This window comes from Agelaius phoeniceus, chromosome 7, assembly GCF_051311805.1.
Source record: "Agelaius phoeniceus isolate bAgePho1 chromosome 7, bAgePho1.hap1, whole genome shotgun sequence".
Lineage (NCBI taxonomy): Eukaryota > Metazoa > Chordata > Aves > Passeriformes > Icteridae > Agelaius > Agelaius phoeniceus.
In genome coordinates, this window is record NC_135271.1 from 26,185,343 (window position 1) to 26,210,842 (window position 25,500).

Sequence of the window (25,500 nt, forward strand, 5' to 3'; positions counted from 1 at the left end):
TCCAGGTCTTACTTTCCAGTATCATGTCCTGGGAGCTACCAGTATTTTTTAAATATGGAAAGTAGAAAAGTGTTAGGGGAAGGAAAGCAAATTATACCAATATTTGTTTTAGAAAGCAATAGTTTCCTCTGACTAGCCTCAGGCCTAATACATTCATTCAAGATTTAATTTACTGTATCTATTTAATAATTTTAAAAGGAGATTGCCAAAAGTATAATAAAACTCTAGGGAATATATATGCAATGAAATAGAGGCATCTATACCTAAATACGTATATATATGCAGTTTATGCAAAGAACATCCCTTCTGTTTTGTGGGTTTGATACACATTTGCCATCTCACCTTATACTTGTACTAGAAGTTGTGGTTTTCCATGTGATCATGCATGTCATTGTGTCATTGTGCCACACAGTGACAGCCTGGAAATTGGCAAGACAGTGCCATACCCTGACAGAGAGCTGTGCTCAGCCTGCTGCTCTCTGCTGGAAGTGGCTGGGTGCCCCAGCACAGGATCACTCATATCTCCCCTCCAAGTAAGGAGGGAGGTGGCAAGGCATTAGCATCCCTCTGTCAGTGCCAGCAAGGAGGGCCAGGCTGGGACCATGCAGCGATGCCAATGTGCCTGGCTCCCTCCCCTCTGCTCTGTGCACATGCTCCTAGCTGCCTCAGCTGCAGTACAAAGGTGCAGGGAAAAAATTGTATGTGGAAAAATGTCAGCCTTGGAGTGTTTGTGAATGTGGTGAGGGGAAAGGAGAAGAAATAAATCAGACTTTGTTTTGAAGTTCTTTGGTTCAATCATAAGCTTTTGAGTTTGCTGAACTGAACCAGACCAAGGCTCTCAGGGCCTGCCAGGTTCATGACTGGATTCTCTGCTGAGGAGAGAGCACTGCTGAGGACCCAGCACTGCCTCTTGGGCTTTGTTTACCATTGCCATTGGGATTCTGCTGTCCCTGCCTAGGGCAGGGGGCACCTCAGAGGTGGCTGCTCAGAGTGGCACAGCACCCTCCAGGAACATGGTTCATGGTGATATAAGACTCAGAGTGGAAGATTTGAGGCCCAGTCAGCAAATTTTAAAAAAACCTTCCAATTTGGAAGTGCCAAAGTTGTTTTCTTGGCTTAAGACATCAAAGTAGATTGTTGTCATTCTTCCACATCTCTACTTTCACCCTGCCTCCTCAAAGAGAGAAAGAATATTCTTATCCTAGCTTGAAGGAAATTAAATGTTGTACAATCCAAATTTTATTTCAAGATGGGAATGTGGTTTTTTAAAATTGTTTATTCAGCAGTCTTTATAAAATAAACATTGTTTCATCAGTATGAAAAGGGATTTTATGCCAAGGCAACCCTATTTACAATTTAGGATGTCCTGTTATTGTAAATATACTAGATTGAAAGAATGGATCACGTTTTGCTAATGGCTTTGTCCTGCTTTGGCATGGAGCAGCCCTGAAGAACATCTTTAGAGAGAAAAGGAACTTCCAGATAACACAAAGTTCTCAAAGTGCCCAGAGCAGATCCTGAAGATGTCTGAGAACTTGCATGTCCAATTTACAGTGCTGAGAATGAAGAATCCTCTCACACCCCAAAAACCAGTTACTTACGGGAAAAAAAAATTTAAGTGGTCTTTAGTTACTCATAACTTGACCCAGATTTTCAGAAGAGCTCTGGTACAACCTAGGAGCCAGAAGATGTGCATGAATTTTCAGGAGGACTCAGGAGAATACCTTCTGAAATCTCAAATTAAAAAATAAAGTAAAAATCTTCTCAAAATCTGAACTCTCTGTTTCTAATGCTTCATATATGACTTTGCATTCTCTTGATGCAGAAGGCAAACAAAAAAGAAATGGGATTGTTCATGATGAAGACATCTTTCTTCCTCTCCCACTTGTCTTGATTTTTTCTTCAGGTTGCTTGCTCTTTCGGTCTGTGGAGTTGCTTGGTCATGACTGCAGATGGCCTTATGAACATTTACAAGGTGTCCAGCCTAAGGACTCATATGTTGAAGGTTTACTAGTTTTCTATTAGCTTGATTTCTCCTGGCAGATCAGTTGCTCCATAGCGCAATAGCTTGGATGCCTTCTGACTGACCTTTTCCTCTTTCTTTTAAGCATGTGTTTTGAACTTCAAACTGTGTCTTTGTCTTACAGAGAAAAAAATATTATTTTTTACATTTTGCCAGGTTTAACAGTAACAATACAGGGAAGGAAATTAAGGGTTAAATCTAAGGTAGTAGTAATTGGAAAAGATTAGAAGTTCTGCTTCTTCCAACAGCTGAGCAAAACCACAAGTGTTAGGAAGAAACCAGCTCTGAGGTCTGATGCCATCTTTCCGTCTTATCCACTGACAACCCCCAACACAAGCTGGGCCTCATTTTCAGCCATCATGGAGAAAAATTCTTTTTTTTACTTCCCCCCTTTCTGTCCCCCCTTTTTATATTGGTTTGTTGGTCTGATATTCTTTTAGATCAAAGTTTAGTTAATACTTGCTATGGTGTAGGTGTCTGTAATCAATAGCAACAAAGACGATGAGAAGGTGAGAGGCTGTCCTTCCTTCCATGCCCCAGGGCATGTGTCTGCCCAGAAGCGCACGAGGCTCCTGTGGGATCAGGGCTGCCAGGACCGATAGGCAGTGTAGTCCCGCGTTGGTGCATAGGATGGGTAACCTTTGTTCTTGTATGGAGGGTGCCGGGGAGTCATGTTCATGTAGTCACTCTGATGGTACATGTGCTTCTTGGATTTCTGCTGTGGGAAAGGGGAAGACAACTGTGAAAACTCTCATGTTAGCTGCTGACAGTTCTGGCCCTAGGTCCCTGTTCAGGGAAGCAGGCGTATTTGTAAGGCGGCTTTAGGTTTAAATACATTTACAAAAGAAATAGAACACATGTTCTCATCAAATAATCTATGGAATTTGCCCAACCTAAAAGCAAGTCTCCAGCTTATCTGGCAGGAGATTAACAGTGTTAGTTCTTCAGGTAAAGGAATGCTACACACCAAGGATACAAACTGATGCCTCTTACCATCATCTTGCCTCTCTCATCTGTGGAATGATTCAGCAGAAACAACAGAGTTTGAGCTGTGAAGGCTGTCCTCATTTATTAGGAAGTAAAGAGAAATTAGCTTAACTCAAACAAAAAAAGAGCATGAAAAATCAGCCCAGACTATGGTTTTCCTATTATTTACAGCAGTAAGACACAATGTATATGTTGTCCTGAACCTTCCTTCAAGGAGTGAAAGAATCAGAGCTGATTTTAATCTTTTATGTCTCCAAATCTGGGCCTCAAAAATCTTATTTCCACTGTTGGATTCCTGCTTATAATGCCCGTGTGTGACAAGGGAAGAATTGGCTCTTTTTAGAAATAAGAAATTTAGAAATAAGCAGAAGACAGGTGAAATAATTTGCCTAAAATCACAGAGGAAATATGTGGCTACAGCAGCATTTCAGCCTCTGACTGCTGCAGGCTGTGCAAAAGCTTGGTGTTTTTTACATAGCTTAAGGCTTTATTGATCAGGGGTAAGTAAAGTGCTTCCATGCTTTTTCCTTTAATAGTGATCATACCCTCTTTTGTGATCTCCTTTTTACTGATATTTCCTTCCCATGTACAGAAATAGTTGCATATGCTGCATTATACATGCATATGATGCTGTGGAATTGGAGGAGGTTTGCATTAGAAAATCTGATGGATGAATTATGTTGTGTGTGCAGAGTGAGGCAGTTACTATGAAATATTTTAAGCGTTTTAACATTAATGTTATATATATGCAAAGGGTTGAATGTGAGTTACATACTGCTTAAGCCATGTAATTCAGTCAGTGCGTGTAGAGCATTAGATAGAAAGCTTTATCTCTGTGTTCATCTCCATAATACAGGATTTCTGATTCACCTAGGAGGTATTTTTGCATGGGAGAAAGACATTTTGCTAGCATGAGTGATTGTTGGGCTGTTACAGGATGAAAGACTGCTATGTTTGCAGTGGAAAGCAGTTTTCCTTCAGGGAAGGCAGAACTGTATGAAAATAGACAAATCTTTAGCTGCTTTCAGGAACTGATCAGGCTTGCCATGTCTGTCGAGTACCACAATTAGGAACTTTTTTTACAATTCACAGTGTCTCCTAGGCAGCTGTATTTACATTCAACAAGACTCTAAATACATCCACAATCAGAATACATATTATCTGAAAAATACTACCAGCAGTAATAGCAGCAGGTAAAAAATGATGCAGCAAACAGCACACATGGCAATGCAGCCTTGTCACCCTTGTTGGGGACAGACATGTTAGTGGCAAAGTGTGAAGCCATTAGGTAGCAAATGAATAAAGCACAGAGAAAATGGTTCAGATTGTAAATGATGGATTTGAAGCTATAGCATCTCATCTGCAGCACAGCACTGTAACACCAGCAGCTGCTCTAGTAATCCTTTCAGCTCTCGTCAGTCAGCCTCTACAATAGGGCACAAAGAGGAACCACTTAACTGGCCTTTCCATTTTCCTGCGGCAGTGCCTCCTTTGATTGTTTTCCATTAGAAATAGCCACAGATTGAGAAAATGTCCTTTTGTGAAACACTTAGCAGATCTTAAGCTTCAGCTAGCAGTGACAGTGGCTTTCTGTATACATGCAACATTTAACCTGGCAGGGACTCTGGACCCTTTATACAGGCTACCTCATAATTGTTGTGTTGAAAATTGCTATTTAACAACAAAAATAGAGGGGAAAGTCAGAGTGCAAGGAATTGAGTTCTATATGTTCAAGTCTTTCTCACATGGAGTAAGTAGTGTAAATTGGCTCTGGAGATCACAGTCCTAAGACTTGCCCTTAGGGAGGAAAATGTCCTTCTGCTTAGGAAGGAAAATGTCCTTCTGCTGCCCCTGTATCATGCCAGGAGGAGAACTAGATGCAACTCGGGCCAGTCAACTCTCCAGAGAGTTTAAAAAGCAAAAATTATGAGCCATAAGGCTGTCTCAGCTTTCTTACTGTTGATGTACAGACAAGAGACTACTGAGATCCAGGTGCTCCTACTCCCTTGTAGTCAAGCTGCCAGAAATAGTCTTGCTGAAAGGCACAAGACACCAGTGCAGATGGTCCTGGGCTGAGGGCTCCCTATAGATTGTTTTATTGTAGGTGAGCTCCTGTCAGTATAGTCTCACAGGGTTTTGCCAGAAATGCTTGTAGTTCTAGATTTCCCCGACGGGTTCAGCTGGCAGAGGTGTCCCAGTATTGCTGGTGTGCAGGGCACTGCCAACACTGCGGCATTACTATCTGCTGTAGGACTCTACTGCAGAGGCCTGACAACCCACCTGGAGAGCATCTGGTGTTTCAGCTCTTTTGGGGTACACCATGGGTGTGCATACATAGCTGGGATGAAGAAACACTGCCATCCTGTACTGAAGGGGTATCAGTGAGTTAGTGGTAAACATGGCAAGTATAGCCTGAGAAATGAACTACTAGAGCATACAGAACAAAGGAAAATACAAGTTTCTTACCCAATAGTTAAAAAAACCTGCTGTTATTAGCATACTGTAGAGCGCAAGAATTCCAGTCACTGTTGCCAGAATCCACAAAGGAATTGTAGACTGAGGCTCTTGTATTTGGGTGGGTGTCTCTTTAAGGAAAGAGCAAAGAAAACTTTAAGTATATGAAATTAAAAACATCAGTCTTTGATTATTTATTCCTTGTTCCAATGTGTCGTTTTTACTAATCATCATTTTAAGATCTCTTCTTCAGGAAGTCCAGAGCAGGAATGTAGTTTTACCAGGCAATCCAACTTTTTTTTTTAAGGCAACAAACTGCCTCCAGCCATTATGTAGGGAGTGTGCATAGGGAGGATATTGGCCTACAGAGGTTTCTCAGCTTACCTTTAACATGAATGACAGTCCCGTTGCTCTTCTCATTGTAGACATACGGGGGTGGATACATGACCTCAATTTTGCAGAAGTAGATGTCAGTTTGGTTGGCATTCATGTTCCAAAGATTGAAGATGACTTTGTCTTTATCATGATCCCCCTGGCAGTTGAATTCTTTAGTTGAATTGCTCCTCATTTTGGTTATGTTCCATGAAATAAAGCAAACTTCAACTGAACTGTCCGTTCCTTTGTGTAGCGAAGCTCGAAATTCCTTCCCTGTCCCATTGTATGTGTAGTTGCAAACTAGAGTTGCAGTTTGGTTAGTTACAATGAGCAAAGGATGCTGAGCCACTAAAATCTTGTTTTCTGGAAGGGAGGGGAGAAAATGAGAAGAGCACTTGTTTATAAAATATAGTGTGAGATTTCAGAACCCCACATCCTCCCATGCAACTCTTCTCCATATCTCCTCTCCCCTGCTAACACTCCCTACCAGGGAGTACAAAACAACCCATCTGCAGAAGCAGTTTCTCACAGGAACTACTGTTGCAGCAATCCACCTGCATGTAAATAATATTACACAGTCTCTAGGGGAGACTGAGATCAAGAGTGTTTTTCTTCAGAGTCAGAACACTAGCAGAGAGAGGGTCCTGTGATTAAGATGTAACATCAGAGCTCAGAGGCCTAGTCTGCACCTGTGTGCTTGTGTGTATACCTAAGGCCCTCTTAGCCTATCCTTTACTCTGCCAGCAGTTTCCTGGGGAACATTATGGAGTGAAAATACTATGAATTGACACTGCAGCCAGATAAGAGAATATTATTTATACATTTTCTTTTTAATTCAAGGACTCCTGAAGAGTTTGCAGGTGGATTTGCTGAACCATTTCAAGGGTTTGGACCTTGGGCAATGAACACTAAAAGCATGAACAGCTATCATTTTAATGTAAAATAAGTAATTTCTCTAGCCAGAAGCTGTAGTAGATTCTTAATCTCTCAAAGGACTCAGGAGCTGACTAATCTGACACTGCATTGGCACTTAGCACTTGAAAAAAGCCTGAAAAAAGCATGTCACATGAATGTATAATTGAATTTTAATTGACCAGACTGATACATAAACAGGAAATGTTTTCTGACATGTAGACCTCTATGCTATCATCTGCCAAACAATGAAACATAGCAAGGACTATGCAGAATGACAGCTTCTTCCAAGAAAAGCCATCCTGCACAAATGAGGCCCTTCTTTCCAAATGATGACACCTAAGTAAGAGGAAGGGAGTTGTGGCTCTTAATCTAGAGACTTGCCAAAGCTTTTATATGACTGCTTAAGTCTTTATGCAAGCTCAGCTCATATGAGGTCTGGAAAGTCTTTTACAGATCCCTGAAAATCACTATGGCTGTTAGAATGACAATTGTGCCTCTTGTCCTCAAAATGTGGTGCCAACATAGATTCTTTCTACTTAATCCATGTGGCGAGACTTCAAAAAGGCTAGTAAGGGAAATGAAGTGGGAAGGAGGCCAGAACCAGAATGCCCAGAAAATTAGTATTTAAAACTGTTTTTAACAATATTTAGGACCAAACGATGCTTACTGTAGTCATGCCTGCACAAAAAGATGAAGTACCCCAGCCTCTTGAGCAGGATACTCCTTTGGGATGAATGTGAAAGTAAACACAAGAGATGCATAAGATGGCTAGGACTAGTGCTAGGTTGTGGGTAGTAAAAACAACCTTTGGCTAGCAGGTTCTCCTGTTATCAGCAGAACTTGTGAAACTGCTGAAGCTGTTAATTCTCTTATTGAAAGTCTCATTTACCAGCCCTTGCTTCAAACGAGAGAAGGAGATGTGAGACAGGGAATGCTCTACTGCCTATCTTTAGCAAAGAAAGACTGTAGCCTACCCTCCTTGCATCTCTCTGCTCAGCATTGTAAGTGCGGGAGTGGAGGAGAGCTCATAACAGCTCTGAAATTCCATGTCCAGGCAACCAAAACACTGTGAAACTTTGATTGAAGGATAACATTTCCAGGCCTTCCAATAGAAAGAGACAAGGATCTTTGAATCCTAGGACAGAGTGGCTAAGTAAGAGAGTAAGAAAGCGAGTCTTTACTCAAGTAAGACTCTTACTGTGGTGAGTTTTCATCAAAATGAAGACATTTCAGCAAAACAATTTGGTTTCCTTGAATCAGCATTTTCCGACAAAAGCTCTCACATAGGCTTATAAGGCATTCTAGTAAGGGGTGAGGTTTGGATTCCACTGCTTTAGACAAGGTATTTGATCATTATTTTGTTGGCCAGAAAAGTGATCTTTGGCCCGTGTGGCAGTTTGCAAGTCTGCAGTAGAATTTTCCACCTTTAGCACAGCTGAATTCTACACATCTCACTTGAGACAGAGTTGTTCTACTGTTTTACAGTATTTGTGCACTACTACAACCCTGATTGTCACAGGGACTGAATACACCTTCAGGCGAGACCTTTTCTGTCTCAGAGTTGACAACCAAAATAGGGTCCCAGAACAGACAGAAGCGTTACACTTAAAAAAAAAAATGCTTGCCTGTTTTCATTGCAAGTACTTACAGAAAACTAATGGATATTTATTGCTCAGCCTGATCACATTTTCTCTGTGGCCAGAGGAAAGTCAGAGAACACTGAAAATCCCATCCCTGAGGGACTGCCTTCAGATGTTATTTAGACTCTTCTGCAGACCCCAATGACTTACCCCCCTCTCTTCTGGTGTCATTAGCTAACCTGTATTCCTGATGTTTAGACTTGCGAGTTCATGCCTTGAACTCCACTGTTTAACTGCAGCTCTGGACTATTTATGTCCCTGCCATGACACAATGCTAATTGGCAACTAGTCTCTTTTGATACACCCACCTTAAATGATAAATTTCTTCAACTTATTTTCACCTCTTGTATTTATAATCGACTCTGCTTGCCTTGTGTTGCAGGCTAGGCTTGATAACCCAGCTCCGTGCTGCTGATGCTGGGATGGAGACTGGCTGAGCAGTGGGAAATGCTCATTTGCCGGTCATTAAATGAAGACAGCTCCTACATGATTGAAGATAAGCACCCAAATCTACTTTCACAAATTAGTTCAAATCTAAATTAAAGGAGATATTTTTGTTTTCCTTTATAGGAAGAACTCATTAGCACCACATGAATTGGTTGGGCGGCAATTGCAACAGGGGCAAGGCAAGCTTACCCCACTGGCATGCTGGAGAAGCCCTGCTGTTGTCCTCCTCATTTGGACTTGGAGAATGTTTTGAATTGAAGAAAGTCAGTCATACTAAAATGTGTGCTGGTTTCATGGGGATGACAGAGTAATGCCGAACATCCCTCACTTCCTGGGTGATCTGAATAGGATTTGACTACGTTCTTAGTAGGATCTAGCCCATTCTGAGCAAACATGGGCTGAGGCTGCTTTTGCCTTCACAAAGACAGTTTTTCCTAATAAATATCACTTTGGGTTTGTTAAATGGTGAAACTCTGAAACATGTAGTTGGTGTTTCCATTCCCCTAATTAGGGTTATGATTGCCACTTCAGAGCTGTGTTCAGCCATGCTGTGTAGTAATAAATATCCGTATCTTGGCCTTACCCAGCCAAGAAAATACCAGTTATGAAAAATAATTGTTTACAGTTTCAAAAAGCAGTGACTTTAAAAATGTAAAATCATTTCAGTCAGTGTACACAGGCTGCAAGCCTTCTCAGGATTTTAGGATTTATATGCAATGGTGTGTAAGATCTCTGAATGCTTGTTAAGCTTTTTATAGATTATTTGTAGTGTTGAATATTTCTTGTAATCACATGTGAGGGGGTTTTGGACCATGAAACAAAATGCCATCCATCTATAATATCTGTAAAACACTGACTCTCTGATCATTGAACCCAATGCAAGCCAAACTTCATTGAAGTTTTTTTTTTTTTTCTATTTGCCAAGAAAGTGAAATAGAGTTGACAAAGTATGGAAAATAACTATTTTGAGGTGTTGCTTTTTTTTTTTTTTCACCAGAACTCTTCATGAATCATCATCAGCTATTGGAAAAAAATATTCTGCTAAAATATTTTGTGCTCTTCATCCTTTTTTATGCCAGCTGACTTCAAGAAGCTATTTTCCATAGCAAAGTATCTAAAATAAGTTGGCATTTCTGAAAGCACAGGGAAAAAATGGCCCACCAAACACCCTGGGGGGATAGGGAAAAACCTAAATGAAAAAACTGAAAGGAATTTGTTTAAGCTGCAGGCAGAAAGGCACAGAGATATGTTATAAACAAAGCTATTTTGTTTTTGCTGTTACTGGTTTGTTGTTGAATTATGCTTACTCTTCTTTCCCAGATACAAGGGTCCTTCTTGTTCACTTTGGTTCGAGGTCACCCAGCTGTGTGATGGGCAGCTGGGGGGATCCTCTCCTTCTGGCTCTTTCCTGCTTTGCTGCAAGTACTGCAGGAGTACTCCAGAAAGCCCAGGTGCCACTCTTGCTTTAGTCAAATCCCTGTGTGAGCACAGGGGTTTTTCTTGGCAGTTTGTGATTTGTTTTTTTAAAACAGGAATTAGTTGATGTCATCCTACTCTTGGCTAACCTTGCCTCATATCCATCCATCTTTTGCATTCTGGTAATCTGGGTAGGTTAGAAGTTGGTTTTAACCCCCAGAGACCATAAGCCAGAAGGTTATGTGGATAGTAAAAAGATGAGGTCAGTTGTGGTACACTGCAGTGGGAACCTCCTTATATTACTTATTTCACAAAATACCAGACACTTGATCTTTGATCTAGCTGTCTCTCTGACAGTCCACAGCAAGGTAATTATTTAGCCAACAAAAAGGGGAGGAGGACAAACTTTGCAAACGTTAGCGTTTCTGCAAAAGGGAAATGACTGAACTAGTATTTCAAGTCCTTTTTTATGATTTAAACTCAACCTGCAGCAGCTACTGGTATAGTCTAACAACAGGATGAATTCTGTGGATTTTCCCAAACCAAAATACCTGAGGCTTATAGTGCACTTCATGGCTTGAGGAAGTCCTGCAGGGTTTTGACCTGCCTTAATGTTTTCCACATACTAAGGACCACTTATCTTGAAAATGAAGAGTGAAGAAAATAGAGATGGGGAAAGGATGAAAGCCCTGAGAAGCAAATGACCTCATGTGCTTCTCTTTAAGAAGTTGTACAATCTTGGTGAATCTGTTGGAGAAACACAAGGTCTTCATGCAAAGCAAGTGTATGTGTGTCTATAAAGCCGTGGCATAACACCTGTGTCTGAGAACCACACACTGTGATTTATTTTGTTGCAATTCAAAAGCACTGCTTAAAAGCTGTTCACACCTCATGGAATAGTGTTCAGAACTGTTAACCTACTGCTGATACTTATCCCCTCCTGGAATTAGTGTCTTCTTTGACAATCCAGGGGCCTGCTGTGGAAATAACTATGATATTGCAAACAGAATTATAAACATGGGAAAGGACAAGGAAAAAAACCCTATGATTTCTTAAAAAATGTATATCACAGTGTCATGCAAACAACAATGCCTTCACTAAGGAAAAGAACGACAGAACAATAATGTAGAAATAAGAAAAAAATATATTCAATTGCATCTCTCATACTAGAAAAAGGGACTTTTTAAGATGTTCTCTATGTTAAAAATTTTGTACTGGAAAACAGATTTTTATTCCTATTTGTAACTTCCCTGGAAAATACAAAAGACTGATATTTGGAGAAGTTCACAGCCAGCAGTCTGAAAAATTGTCTGTCTCAAGATTATCCTAGCAAAAGCCTGCATCTTTTGCCTTGCTTTGCCTTAAATGTACCCATTGGAAAGACGTGTTAGGTCTGAACACAGGAACACTGCATCAGCAAGCCAACACCAAGATAAGTACCCTCAGCACAACAACTGAAGAGTCAGGAAGATTCACTAAGATTCAGGATTTTAAAATCTCAAAAAGATTTTTTTTTTCCCAAAGATCTTCAGAAAGAAACTAGATGTCTAGTTAGTATCGGTAAACCACTAAACAATGCAAAAATCAGAAACTTGGCAAGTCCCATCCTTCCACCTTTGAGCTCAGTAAGCAACTCTCCTTTTGAGCATTTATTTGCTAAACCTGTGAGGATGTTTTTGCACTCAGCACTGGAGCCCATGACACGAAGCCAGGCCATGGGGAAGCCTAAAGCTTTAGAAGTAGATTTGGGGATGTGGAGAGTCTGCCCCAACACAGGTGCTGGCGCCAGGTCTGCTCAGACCTGCTGCCCCCAAGAAAAGGCACTTGTGAGCAGAACTTATTAAACCCAGGTGGTAGGTGAAATAAACACCCCTCTACCTATGCATGCAATTTCCAAATGGATCTAGAGAGAAGTCAAATTCAAAGAAAGCTCCTGGGTTTCATCTTGGAGGGATACTTCTGGCAGGAGAAAAATTAGCCTCTTGGTTATATCAAATTGATCCGATTGCAGCATGCTCTCACTCTCCTTTCCCAGACCTTCAAAGTGAGAAAAAAATAGGGGAAAGGATTGAAATGTCGGGGGTTTTTGTTACCTGTTACATCAGCAGTGGGGATGAAGAAGAGCATCAAGAGGATCCCCAGGAGCATGGTGTTAATGGTGGGCCCGCTGCCTTGTCTCCACCCCCTGCAGGTACTGCTGCGACTCCCAGGGCCCCGCAGCACCAGCCTTCCTTCCCCGTGTGGCCGGGCTGCACCCTCAGGTGCTCACACAATCTCTCTCCTCCTCTCTCTGCAGCACGTGGTACACTGCCAAGTAAAAATGTAACAGCAGTGCTTGAACAGGAAGTTTAATTGTTTGATGATTTTAGTCTTAGGAAGTTGCGCCTGCGAAGCTCAGTAATGCTTAAGAGGTGCTGGAAGCTATCAAGAAGGGACTGTCAGCCCTGTATTGCCAGGAGTGGTTATGTTTGGGGCTCTGCAAGGCTGCTCCTGTCAGGGAGGAATGGAATTCCCCAGGGATGCAGTGCTCTTTATTTACCAAGAGTATATACACGTGTATACTGGTTCCATCATGACAGGAGATGCAAAGACCAGTTTCTAAGTTCCTGGTGGCCAGATCTAGCCTCTCAGGAAGTTGTGTGCTCAGGAACCTTCACCTTTCCTCACTCCTAGGAGCAGAAATCTTCCTCTCTTGGCCTGCCATGTTGCTCCTGCCTGTTTTCCCAGCCCCTGGGAACACTGGCATTTTTGGGCAGTTTTTCATTCATGGTAATTTCTCTGCATCTGCTTGTTGCCTTGAATGCAGAGCCAATAATGCAGGAAATAGTGATTTGGAATACCTTCACATCCCAATTTATCATGAGCACAACTGTAATCCAGTTAACATCTAGAGTAAAGGCAGCATGCCGCAAGCACGTTGCTCAGTCAGTGCTTTCATGGAGGCCGCCTTATGTAAAGGTTTTTCTTGAGCTCATCAGGTAAACGCTCTCTCTTCCTTTGCTCTGCAAGCTCAATGTCACCTCCTCCCTTGCAAGAGCACATTGTGAGAGCCAGGTGATGGCATTTATAACTGTGAGGAGCTCTGGTTATTAACTGTTTATTTTGTAGTTACTTGCCAAAGTAGAAATATTTAACTGTATCAATGCCTGTCCCTATCTTTGATTTATTTGAGAGAAAAGGGAAGGCATTTAGCAGGAAGACTTTCAAGAAAATTGGGCAGTTATAGAAAGAGGTGAAGAACTATTCTTTCATATACCTTAGTATCTGAAGCCTTTAGACCATGTTTTATCTGAAATTGCAAATGCAATTTATGAACAGCCTCAGCAGGTATATTTATCTGCAGTCTAGAAATTTAAACAATATTCTTTTGTTTCATAATCAGTGTTAGTTGCCTGCAATACTCAAAGTTTTGGAATTTCCTCAAATTATTTTAAAAGTACAAAAGAGAAAAAAATAAGATTCTCTCTTTCTTAGCCCACTTTTGTTGTATCTAGATAAATGTTCTGACACATTTTTTTTAGTCATATGAGTGTACCTGCAGTTAACACTGAAATTGTTTCTGCTTAACTTGTAGTGAGAATCCCTCAAAAAAGTTACAAAATTCAGTACCTTTTTGCTGAATTGTGTCACAGAGATGAAAACTGACTGCTGGCTCTGGTAGCATCTTCTGGCTCTGGTAACTCAATTTACATAATCTGCATCTTGACTGTCAGATCCTTTCTGTATTTGGGATATGGACTGGAAATACACAAGGAGTGCCTTTTACCCTCATCATAGAATTAGCAGAATATATTGCAGAGAGAGAGATACTGCCATTCATTTCCCTGTCATTGGCAAAGGGACACCATTCAGGTGGAAACCAGATTATGGAAACAGCTGTGCAGGAAGAGATCCTGCTCTAAGAATACCATTAACAAAAACCTGAGGGAACAGTATGCACTCTCCAGGTGAGGTCCCATTTATTCCCTTCCATCCCTTATTGCTCCTCATGTGCCTCTCCCATTGTGAGGACAGACCACAGCACTGAGTGCAAACAGGGGCCGGACTGGTGGAATGGAGGAGAGGAAAGAGGGGCCACTGGGCAATTATCCATTGTGGCTCTGGAGACCAAGCTGTGATGGATGATTTCTCTCTGTGTTGATGAATAGGGGTAACAGTATTGCCCTTTTCAGAGAATCTTTTTTTAGTTGTGATTTTAGTTTTGCCTAATCATTTCTTCTTTGATCTCTGGAGTAAGGAAAGGTGCTTTTCTTCCCCCAAATAGCTTTTGGCTCATCTGCACTTCTTGATTTTCTAGGACTTTTAAACCCTTGTCTTCCCGAGGGTATGGCTCCTTTCCTTCTCAAAATTGCATCTCTTCCTCTAATTTAAACAGAGAGTTTCCAATCACTTAGGTATTTGGCTTCACCACTTCGCATGTGTGATCTATTTCTTTTGCCAAAATTATCCTGAGGGCAGGGCAAGAAGATATTTTAGCTTTCAGCAAACCATCTTGTACTCAGGACAAACCACATAAAAGTTTATCTAGGAAAAAAGAATGTGTGAAAATCTCTGTCGGTATGCCCTCACTTTTAAATTTTCATTGTTCTCCCACCTCTTAAAGTATCTCTCCTTCTATATCCTGAGCATTACTCAAGGCTGTTCTGCAGTAACATTAATTCAGGCAGTATTGACTTCTATTCTTGCCCCATTTTCCATTCATATTTCAGTCTGTTGAGTCTGTCTGTACACTGGCAGACAGGATCTGCTTGCTGTCACAGCAATGGAAATCCAGACTAACACTGTAATTTCAGTAGAACGAGAGCTGTGAGAGCGCTGAAAGAGCTAAAAATGCAATTTGGCCATGTTTGGGAAAAGAAAATGTTTCCATTCCATCACAAAATGGCTGAAATTGCAGTCCAAGTGAAGTAAATTAAAGGTTTGTAAATAGTTTTCCAGGGTACACAAGAATCTGGAGTACAGGTTTGGGCTTTTTACTCATCACTGTATGTAAATAAAACAACAGTCTAGGTATTTGAGCATAGCTTTTCATGCCTACTGTTAAAAAACCAAGCACTGACATGAGCTATGACCTGAGTTTCAGAGAAATCTAACAGGATCCAGCATGGTTTCTGAAGGAAAATATCCTTCTAAAAGGTTTTTGAAGGATATTTCTGGATATCTTTAAGAGTACCAGGAAATCCCAAGCAGGCTGCCAGTTTGCCTTTACATTAAAGAATGAGGAGGTAATGACCCACATTTCCTCAGCCAAGTGTTCAGCTGTTAAAGAAGGACATTCCGGATTTGTTATGATTAAACAAATGGATAGTTTAGAAGGCAATTTTAAAATAAATGAAGCCTTCCTTCAGGCACTGGAAGTTGCATAGTACCATAATTGTTCCCAGCACATACTCTTGTTCTCAAGCAAATAAAAATGTATATGCACACTAGAAGAATAATTGCACTAATATACTATCATTCACTTATTTCTTAAAAGTCCAGTCTGATGGGAGATAGTAGGTCTCTAAAATTCCCTTTTAACTATTATAAACAATTAACTTTAATATCCCTATACTGTCCTGCAGCTACACAGTAAGATTAAATTTAACAGTTGTCTGAGACAATCTTCCTCTTGCTTCCCTACCATAAAGAATCATGACACAGGCCTTGAGTGAGTAAGTCTAGGTAGCATTCTTTTGCTTGTTCTGCATACTTGTACATTGCCAGCTGCTAAAGTAAATGCTTGCTTGCTTTCTTTCTTTCTTACATGCTTTAATTCTTAAAGCATCTTGATTCTTCCATTGCTGCTCCAAATAATGATTTGATTTGAACAGTGCTATGTACCCTTGGTACAGATGGAAGGTTGATTCTTTCACATCTTGCTTATAAGCAAGTGTGCTTTAACTAGCTGTAGGGGGATAGAATATAAGAAAATAAAGATAGTGTAAAAAGTAATCTTACCCCTAAGGAGTTGCAGCTAGGCCAATTTTCAAAGATTAGGAACAGGCCTGACTTTAACACGCCATAGCTGTAACCAATGAGAAGAAGAGTGCTATAAAAGAGTGGGGTGGCTGGTTGAGAAGGGAAGTCAGTTGGCTGCTTTGTGAAGAAGGAAGAGTCAGTGCTCTGAGAGCTGCCCACAAGGAACACCAAGGAGGTATGGAACTTTTGTGGTAAGGAGACAGCAGTATGGACGCCCTGCAATTAGATGGCAACAGCTAGCTGCTGTAGAGGTGCAGAGGTAGAGTGACAGAAAGAGTGTAACAAACTGGCATGTTATTCTTAACTAGGAAGACAAAAAAAATGTGTGTTATTCCCATACAATAGTCTGAGTAGACTTGGCTTCTCTTCCATTGTGTCTTCTATGTCCAGTAAGTTAGCCCAAGGAGCTATGTTGCATTTGTCACCTGAAGCTCTTCATAAAGTGATGATTGTTATCTTCACTTTACACATGGAGAATGAAATGACAACAAAGGGACGAAATGTGCCTGAGGATGTGTGCCTTAAGTTAGTGGCAAAGCTGGGGGCATCTACAAGTAGCCCTGGTAAGCTGTGTAACTTGCAAGGTCTGACCACTGTTCTGATGGCCTTCATTCCATGTTGTCATTTCCCATGCACACTGATGAATGTTCTCTATGTTCCAAGTTTACATCCTTCCTTCTGTGAGTCTAGGTACCTTCACATCACAAGTGCAAGGATTATCCTTAGACGGAAGTACCAATATACTCCTTCAGAGGCAATTTTGTTTTTCTGTTACTTAGAATGTCATAACTGATGTCTGGTATGTAGGAACCTTCCAGAGCCAGAACTAAATATGACATGTCATGGTGGAAAGGGAACTTTCTCTTTTGGGAAGATGTGAAATTTTTGTTTCCAGCCCTCAATATAGCAGTCCTAGTGTGTCACTAACATAGGATTAAGCACTATGTTAGTGACTTAGCACTTTCATATAAACCTGAAAAAGCTTAAGAGAAGCCTTCCCTATTTGAGAAAAACATTTCCTTGACAGACTGAATATTTTAATGCTACTAGATGAAGGTGTTCATTAGTGCTTGCTGGGCAAGGGGCAGGGGTTCACACATGAACATTCCTGGCTCTTATCAGGTTAAAAATCTCATCCAAGTTTCAGAGTTGTAAGCATTTCTTCTGGCTGTTGGTATTTTTGGTTTGAACTGTTAGAACAAGTCTTAAAGGAGGTTGATTAATGAGTAGCAGAAAAATGGCTCAAAGCTGCATGATTAACTCCTTTTGTCACCTGCCTGTAATCTGACATATGGCTGCTGCTTCATTAGAGGCCAGTGTTTAGGTAGGAACACCTGAAATAAGGCTCACAGGTGAATACATATGTATGCTAAATCTTGTGTAATAAAAGCATTTAGAGATTAGGGCTAGAAGAAGGATTTTTGTTGACTGAACTGCTTGGTGCTTTTTCCTCTTGGGTAGAGAAGGTCAAGAACCCTACATATTACCACGGAAGACAGAGCAACAAAGCAGTTGTCCAGTATAGGAAGGAGTTTGGCATGTCTCATTCTTTCAAAGGGAGAAAATTTACTTCCTTCTCCTTTGTCCTGCTGAAGACAAAAGAGATAATAAGCACTGCAGATATATTACAAGCAATTTTAAATAAGAAGCAGCATCTTCCAAAGAGCTTAAGACCTAGAAATCTTGAGCAGGCAAATTCAAAATTCATCATTGTGTGAAAAGACAGCTTCTAGATCTGACTGTGTATATCTTCTTCAGAGAAGTTACATAGATCTCTAAATACCAGTACAAAGATTTCTGTCTGCTGGGACTGGGTTTTCATATTTGAGGGCAAGGTGGAGTGTCATGGGAGGTCCTGTCTGAAGATTTGTAAAGGGCTGCTGAGGGATGAAGGCTTTCTGGGGCTGTGCTGAATGGCAGTCCTGTGGAACAGGAGCCCAAGCCTAGGAATTACACATCCAATATGATCTGAGTAGACGTGGCTTCTCTGCCATTTGTGCCAGCATTTCCTTTTGGAGGGAAATAATAGACCAAAATTGTTGCTGCCAACAGCAGGGCATGAATGGTATGGATAATCAGGAATCCAGAGCCCCAGGGCAAAGTAAGAATGAAATCAAACTGGTGGTGTAGACACTTGAGTCACTTGGCAAATGTTACCCATAGTAAGGGAATGCTGTAGCTGAGGCTTCCAAGGAATTGCCTTTATTTTTAGAGAACAATCTGTATAGCCTGTGTATATGGATAAAGCCTTAGCTAGAGAAAGCATTTTCACCTCCTCTGGGTTCATCAGAACCAGCACAACCCAGGCTCAGCTCAGTATATTAGGCTTCAAGACTATCATGTTCAAGCTCATTTTAAAAAGCTTTCACTCTTTCACATCCTCATTGTTGTTACTTTTTGTCTTGCCCTGCATTTCACAATGATTGGTGGTAGTGCTATCAGCAGAGTGCATGCATGGTGAAGCACTGTACTTTTACAGTTCTTCCCATTTACACAAACTTGGAAGGAAGCATTACTCATATTTATGAACAATTGAAACTGGAATAGAGCACTCCACACAATGAGAGCCCCTTTGAGGAAGTGTCAAAGGGCTGCCCAGCAACCTCACTCATCCAATGGAATAGATCCTTTGAGATTACTTCATTCTGAATATTCCTCACAGGAAATAATTATTTTGGTAGACACTAGCACACTAACTTGTTGGATAAGCATTTCCAAATTAGCCTTTTCCCTGAAGACAGTGGCTTCTTTACGCCTAGGCAAACCTTGCTCATGTCCAAATTCAACAATTTTCTGCCTGAGAAATGCCCTATTCTTAGACTGTGGTGTTGCCAACACCAACCCACAGAGCTGTTTTCTGCCAAAATACTATGAGAAACAGACTTTTCATTGTATTTCTGCTGCTTCAAAAAAGTACTGAGTCATAGCACACTGGAAATATTTGTGCAGGGCTGCATAGGAAAACATCACAAACACATTAGAAAGAGTTTTAAATATTTCCATATAGGAATTAAAGACCAATATTCCTGATTCTTAACTGAAAAGTGCTGAAAACAGAGAGAAATAATTTTCAAATCACAGTAGGAAGCATCTGCTTACTCATTTGGAGATTCATGTGAATTCTGATAAGTGCTTATTAATTTTATAATGGAATTTTTTCTTAGCAAATAAAGCCTGCATTTTTTTCAGCATGCCAGCATGCCAGTGTTCCCTTAAACTATTCCTTTAAACAGGAAATTGAAAACAATTGCTTTGCTGTTTACTAAGACCTTACTGGGTTCGGAGGGTAGGAATCCTTGCTGGCTTAAAGAGGAGGAGAAAAAAATTGTATGGTGGTTTATTAGAAGTCACATCCACACAAGAAGCAGAGAAAATATCCATCCTTTATTTCAAAGGTGTCCAGTCTGTCTACTGGTGCAATCCATAGGGTCCTGTAGGTAGCCACCTGAATGTTTAGGTGTGTCCCCTGATGTCTCTTGAGCCCAAGAGGTGTTGGTCCCCTGGCCATGGCAGTGGAACATCCCTCAGCACAGGAGTGGCAGGCGCACGCACAGCCCTGTAATGCAAAGTGCCACCCGCTGTCCTTGGCATGGCCACCAGACAGCACAGCTTGCTCTTCCAAGCTAAACCTCCCACCAGAGATCATCCCAAACTGCCTGACAACCAAGCACCATGTGCCACAACAGCCTGGGAAATCTGAGCCCGTAGGCAGCTATTAGGATTGGAAAGCTTCCGCTTCATGTTGCTGCTGCCCTGTATGCATATGAATTCCTCTCTAATAAAAGCAGAATAATCTCATCTCTTCCTATACACAAAGTTTGACCCTGAAGAGGTCCTGCTACATATTGCTTATTGCAGCTGTTGGATAATCTTTCAGATGATATTAAAATACAATCAAATTCTAATATCTCACTAAGCTTTGGAAGTTATTAAAAGCAATGTAAAACCTCTGGTTTTGCTGATTTCAGGACAGTCTGAGAGTTTATAAGAATTGAAGTACATTTTTGTAGTCAGCTCTATTAAGGTTTTATGATAAACTTGGAGTTTTCATGATTAAATTTCTGAGCTTTTAGTTTTATGCCTTGGAAACCTGAAGTTTTCTGCTGTCATTTTGCTATAGCTTCAGCAGATTATTATTGATGACCCTATTAACCCTAATTCTGAATTCTATTTGCACATGCTTTTTTTAAAAGAAATATTCTCACAAGTCTCTGAGGTGTCCATGTGGTTCATAAAAAGGCAATAATGAATTCAGTCCTCCTTTCATAATTGGAAGTAATTTTGTAAGTGCTTTTTACAAAACAAATTATTCTATATAACGTTTTGCCTGTTCAGCCAAATTTCTCTTACTATTACTTAAATTTCCATGACTAGTTGCATGTGGGTTTTGTATTATATGTAGTATCCTTGGAGGTCATTTCAGAGCAGCACTGTCTGATAATAGACAAATTAGAAGTAGCAGAGCTTTTGGAAATAGAAGAAAGTAATTCATAACTCTTCTCATAATCCCATCTCACTCTTGGTTTCCAGGGGTCATGTTTACTTAAACTGTTAGTTTAACAATTTATTTGAGTGTCTTAAACATTTTAAAAACAATTTTTAATACAGATTAGCATTAATAATTATTATCTGTTCAGGAACTGATATGCTTTCATCATTATTCTCCTATTTTAAAGGTTTCACATCTTCTGTGAGAAATGATGGCATGTGAATTATGCAAACAGTCACATACCCTTGGGGGCTTAAACAGTAATTTGGATATTTTCAAAGACATTGGTCTACAAACAACTCATCAATTGAAATGTATTTGTATAATCTGTTTGGTGAATATTTATGAGTAGTCCTACAAACACAGGAGTCAGGATAATGTGATGGTCAAGTCACAAGTAGGAAAAATGTACTAAATTAAACGAATCACTTATTACCATAAACAATTCATCCAGCTCCGGGTCTGGGAACTAATACAGCCAGTAGAAATAGTTATCTCTTTTTCTGAATGCCTAGAGGGGATTAACTGTGTGAGGACATACCTGTATAAAGAAAGTAAATATCTTTGATAGTAGCAGGGAAACAATTTGAAAGAGCCCAATCTCTAGTACTACTGTAATAATGGGAAGGAGAAAGAGTGTTTAGTTCTTTATTTGACCTGTGTTGGAGTAAAAGAGCAGCCTTCCTTTTCAGGCTTTCCACTTGACTGTTTTGTAAAGAGGTTGAACTGACATCATCACTTTGATATTCTTGGCTCTTGACTTTTCCTTTCATCCCTGGGAGTAGGTTGTACTAGTTTTCCTTTGTTCATTAGCCTAGAGTAATGCATTTAAGCTAATATCAGAGCACTAGAGCCAATGTTGGTTCTGGACAGGCAGAAGGTGGTGTGGGGAGCCAGAGCCAGCACAGGAGCTCTTGAATTCTCTCTCAGCCTGGCTGTAAACAGCGACAGGAAGTGTGAAGAGCACAGGACGTGCCCATGGCAGGCATGCACAGGCAGTCTGCAGGCAGATGGAGTGCACTGTGCAGCTGTAGCCAGCTGAGGTGGGGAAGCATTGCTTGAGACTGCAGGGTAGATTTCAAAGCAGAAGGAACAAATGCACAGTCACGACCCAGGTTTCCCCCTTGCTAGGTATGCCTGTTTGTTATGGTCCTGTCTGTTGAGGAAGAGCAGTGATCTTGGGCTAAGCAGCCGGGGGAGAGCTAATTATCTGGGGTTCTGGGTGCCAGTGTGTTGGAGTTCCAGAACACCCCACTCAGCTCTTGCAAACAGCACTGGCCTCTTTTAATCTGCTCAACAGAGAGAGACTTCTTCTGTTCCTGAGTAGCATTTGAGCTCATTGCGTCTTGCTGAGAATAATATAACTCACATGGATCTAGGGAGTTATGGGCTTTCATAACAAAAACCATAGCTCAAAAGAGCACCTCCTTGGCCACCATCTGCCTGCACTGCAGTGTGTTTCTTTGTCCATGCTTTCATCTACAGTGTGTATACTGGAACAGCAGCCCATTTTAACCACACAGCAAAGTCACCTATGTATATTTCCTTGCCCAAAAAACATTCTGGTTTGTATGAATATGAATGTGTAGATGTCTAAAACACTGTATGATGTTTTCTGCTTTTTAAAAAAGGTCAGGATTTGAACACAATATGACCAGACTGAAATCCTGGTCCCATAAAAATAAATAGGATTTTTGACATGGATTTAATTGGGTCAAGATTTCTTACCCACTTATCATTTGGCCTATTGAATTCTGTTAAACTGGTAAGCCTAGACTGCAGACCCTATGAGGAGACTATGTTCCCACATTTTTATAATCTGTTTTCTGGAATATTCCATCATAGTCAGAAATATTCTAAAGCTTTGCTTTCTCACCCTCTCCCCCACTTTGTAATAACTATCTAATCCTGATTCTAGTTCAATTCTAGGACAGGACATGAAAGCAAGAAGAGGTGTAGGTGTTCTTCAGTTAATGCAACAGTTCTTCAGTAAAAGATGCAACTTTTACTTTAGGTCTGCCCTCCCTAATATTTGCAAAGTACTCAGGTTTTGTGTGGGACGTGTTAACTGTAGGCTGTGGTATTATTGTGTGGTTACATCACACTTTAGGAAGTGTGCTGGAAGGATGTAGATTAGTTTGTTGATTTGTTACTTGGCTTTGATTGTTCCATCAGCATTTCATTGTTCAAGTAAGACATATATGGGCTGAATTTTGATGACTTCAGACATATCATCTTACATGTCATAGATATAGGCACCAGCTGAAAGGCTTGAGATCAGTTTCTAATAGAAGCAGATCAGAATTTGAAAAATATGCAGAGTGTGGCTCTTGAAACCATAAGGTCTAATGCCTTCTAAATGTGCTCTCTCACCACAGAGCAAATGCACAAGTTTTGTCTAGCTTGTCATCTAAATTTTCAAAGCCATTGTTGCTATCAGGTAGCAGATGTGTCTAGATTAAATACAATTTCAGGAAGATAGAGTTGTGCTACCTTGTGGGCAGTTGACATTGATGATTTATATACTTGGGCAAATGCACTTTAATGGATATAGCTAAAAACCCACAGAGACAATTGTATTTCTCTCAGCAAGACCAACTGTGTCTAAGAGTGACATAGTCAGCTGTCTCTGTAGCCCTTGTGAAAGCTCTGATGATATGAGGCTGTTTTCTGTGATAGGGACTAGAAGCACAAGATACTTTTGCAGCTGGAGATGCTGCCATTTTTTTTAAAACTTTCAGAAAGCACTCTCTGCACCTTGCATCAGATACCATGAACAGATAAGAATGCATGAGAGGCATCCACACTTTAGTGCTGTCTGGCAGAAAATATCTCTACATGCTGAAGAAACAGAAGGCCTAGAGCTCTTCTTGCTATTCAGTTAAAATGCTGGCCTTGTGATCAGAATAATAAAAACACAATGAACATCTTATTTTCAGAGGAGGTAAGTGCTTCCAGCTTCCATGACCTTCTTTTGGAAATTGGAAGGGAACAAACAAAGAGTGTAGACCTCCAGAATGCATATTTTAAAATGTTCAGAGATTTGGTTGGGAAGCTCTGGACAGACGTAAGGGAAAGTCTGCTCAGAAAGAAAAGACAGGTGTTAAGAAACTAGAGGATTGCTGAACATGAGTATACCAGTGTGGCACTACCATATGGGATTGAAACATAACTGCAAGGACACAAAATGAAGTAACATGAGTAAATTATGTAAAGACTAAGAAGAAACACTTCTGCGGGTACACGAAAGAAATATACAGTAAAATAAATCCCAGGGAAATGGGTCATTACTGAACAGAAAGGGGAAATGTTACTCAGAAAACCATGTGCTGTTTTCGACTCAGGGGCTTCAGGACCCAGCTGCAGGCAGATAATCAGCACAACAGACACCACAGCAAAGCAGTATGGTCTGCACCTAGAGTAAGGAAAGAAGTGGTTGGAAAGGGCATAAAGAAGCCAAATATATTCAAATGAACTGGTCTTAATGAATTACAGCTCAGAATACTTTGAGAATTATCTGATGTAATTTCAAAACCATTTATGGTTCTCTCAAGAAAGCTGAGGTATCAAGAAGAAAAGAGGGCATACATAATACTTGTTTTTCTCTCTTTTTAAAGAAAAGTCAGAGCATTAGAGAGAGCTCAGCTTATTTCAGTTCCTGAAAAAACACTGGAAAAATTAGTCAAGCCATTATTCATAAGTACTGAAAGGAAAAATTGTGGCTCTCTGAAGAACAAACTGCGTCAAAACGTCTGATTTCATCATTGGATGAGGTAATCCTTACCATGCTGACAGGGAGAAGCAGTAAATGCCATGTATCTTGATTTTCATAGGCTTCTGGCAGAGCTTCCTGTAAGCAAGAAAGAGAAACATGGTCAGATGAAAGTATCAAACTGTTTGGAAACAAGGCTCAGTAGTTACAGGCAATTTGCTGTAAAAATAGAGGGATAAACTGAGCTCCTTGGTTCTTAGTTCCACGGGAGTTGGTCTGGCCTGGCAGTGTTCATTACATTCATTAATAACATAGATGATGAATAGAATCTGCTTTTCAAATCTGCACACATAGCACTGGGTGGGATGGAACTGGAGGCATATTGGGGGATAGGATTCAAATGGTAAAAACCGGACAAACTGCAGAAACTGGTCTTGCACCAAACCAGTAAAGTGCAAGGTTCACCAGCCATGCAGGAGCAGTCTGCAGTACAAGTACATAGTGAGGAACAACAGATGAGGTAACAGCTCTGTGGTGGGAAAAAAATGGTCTGTGAGGATCTGAATCAGCCATGCCTTTAGCTAGAGCAGCAAGTGTGGTTAGGGCAATGTGCAGACAGAAAGCTGTGCCCAGCTGGAAGGAGAGGAGAGAAGTGCAGTAAGATCAGTCAGATGTCTGGAAAGGATTGAGGAGTGTGTTTACTCACTGAAGAGGGGACTGAGGGGAGAATTGCAGTCACTGAATGCACAAAAGACTGCTGCAAAGAGGAAGGAAATCGTGTGCCCTCCGTGTCTGTCATAGGCAAGGCAAGAACTGATGGGATTGCACTGCAGCAAGCCAGATTTCAGCATTAGGAAAAACTCTCTAAAGGGCAAGAGTACCCCAGCAGAGCAGCAGAGTGACCACAGGTTCCCATCTCTAGTGCTGGAGTCTTTTAACTGGTTAGTCATCCCTCCAGAGTGATTTAGATGTTGAACAAATCCTGTTTTGGATCACAATCCCCTTATTCACCTTTTTCTAGACACTGAAAAGTGTGTAACACATCACAGTGAGCTGGTATAGCCGTTGTAAAGCTTCATGA

At 40.8% G+C, this 25,500-nt stretch overlaps 2 protein-coding genes across 3 annotated transcripts in view; one reads left to right on the forward strand and one right to left on the reverse strand.

Annotated features, from left to right (window-relative positions):
- RAPH1 (Ras association (RalGDS/AF-6) and pleckstrin homology domains 1) overlaps positions 1 to 25,500 on the forward strand; it is a 184,430-nt gene that overhangs the window by 36,289 nt on the left and 122,641 nt on the right. The gene's annotated exons all lie outside the window — the stretch shown is intronic.
- On the reverse strand, positions 1,257 to 12,522 carry CD28 (CD28 molecule). 2 transcript variants are annotated; one of them, XM_054636567.2, is made up of 4 exons: positions 12,351 to 12,522; positions 5,849 to 6,202; positions 5,477 to 5,595; positions 1,257 to 2,738 (listed from the first exon to the last, which is right to left on the reverse strand). In XM_054636567.2, the coding sequence occupies exons 1-4, from the start codon at positions 12,403 to 12,405 to the stop codon at positions 2,604 to 2,606; spliced, it is 663 nt and encodes a 220-aa protein (XP_054492542.1). In that variant the 5' UTR covers positions 12,406 to 12,522; the 3' UTR covers positions 1,257 to 2,603. The 2 variants fall into 2 exon arrangements, with proteins under 2 accessions (XP_054492542.1, XP_054492541.1); XM_054636566.2 differs by having other exon boundaries at positions 1,257 to 2,741.

Excerpts from the sequence above, each read along its gene's own strand:
- CD28 (XM_054636566.2), bottom strand. The coding sequence starts at position 12,405 with ATGCTCCTGGGGATCCTCTTGATGCTCTTCTTCATCCCCACTGCTGAT. Across the intron at positions 6,203-12,350 it reads CCCCACTGCTGATGTAACAG|AAAACAAGATTTTAGTGGCT; the intron begins GTAACAAAAACC and ends CCTCCCTTCCAG. Across the intron at positions 2,742-5,476 it reads CAGGTTTTTTTAACTATTGG|CAGAAATCCAAGAAGCACAT; the intron begins GTAAGAAACTTG and ends CCTTTCCCACAG.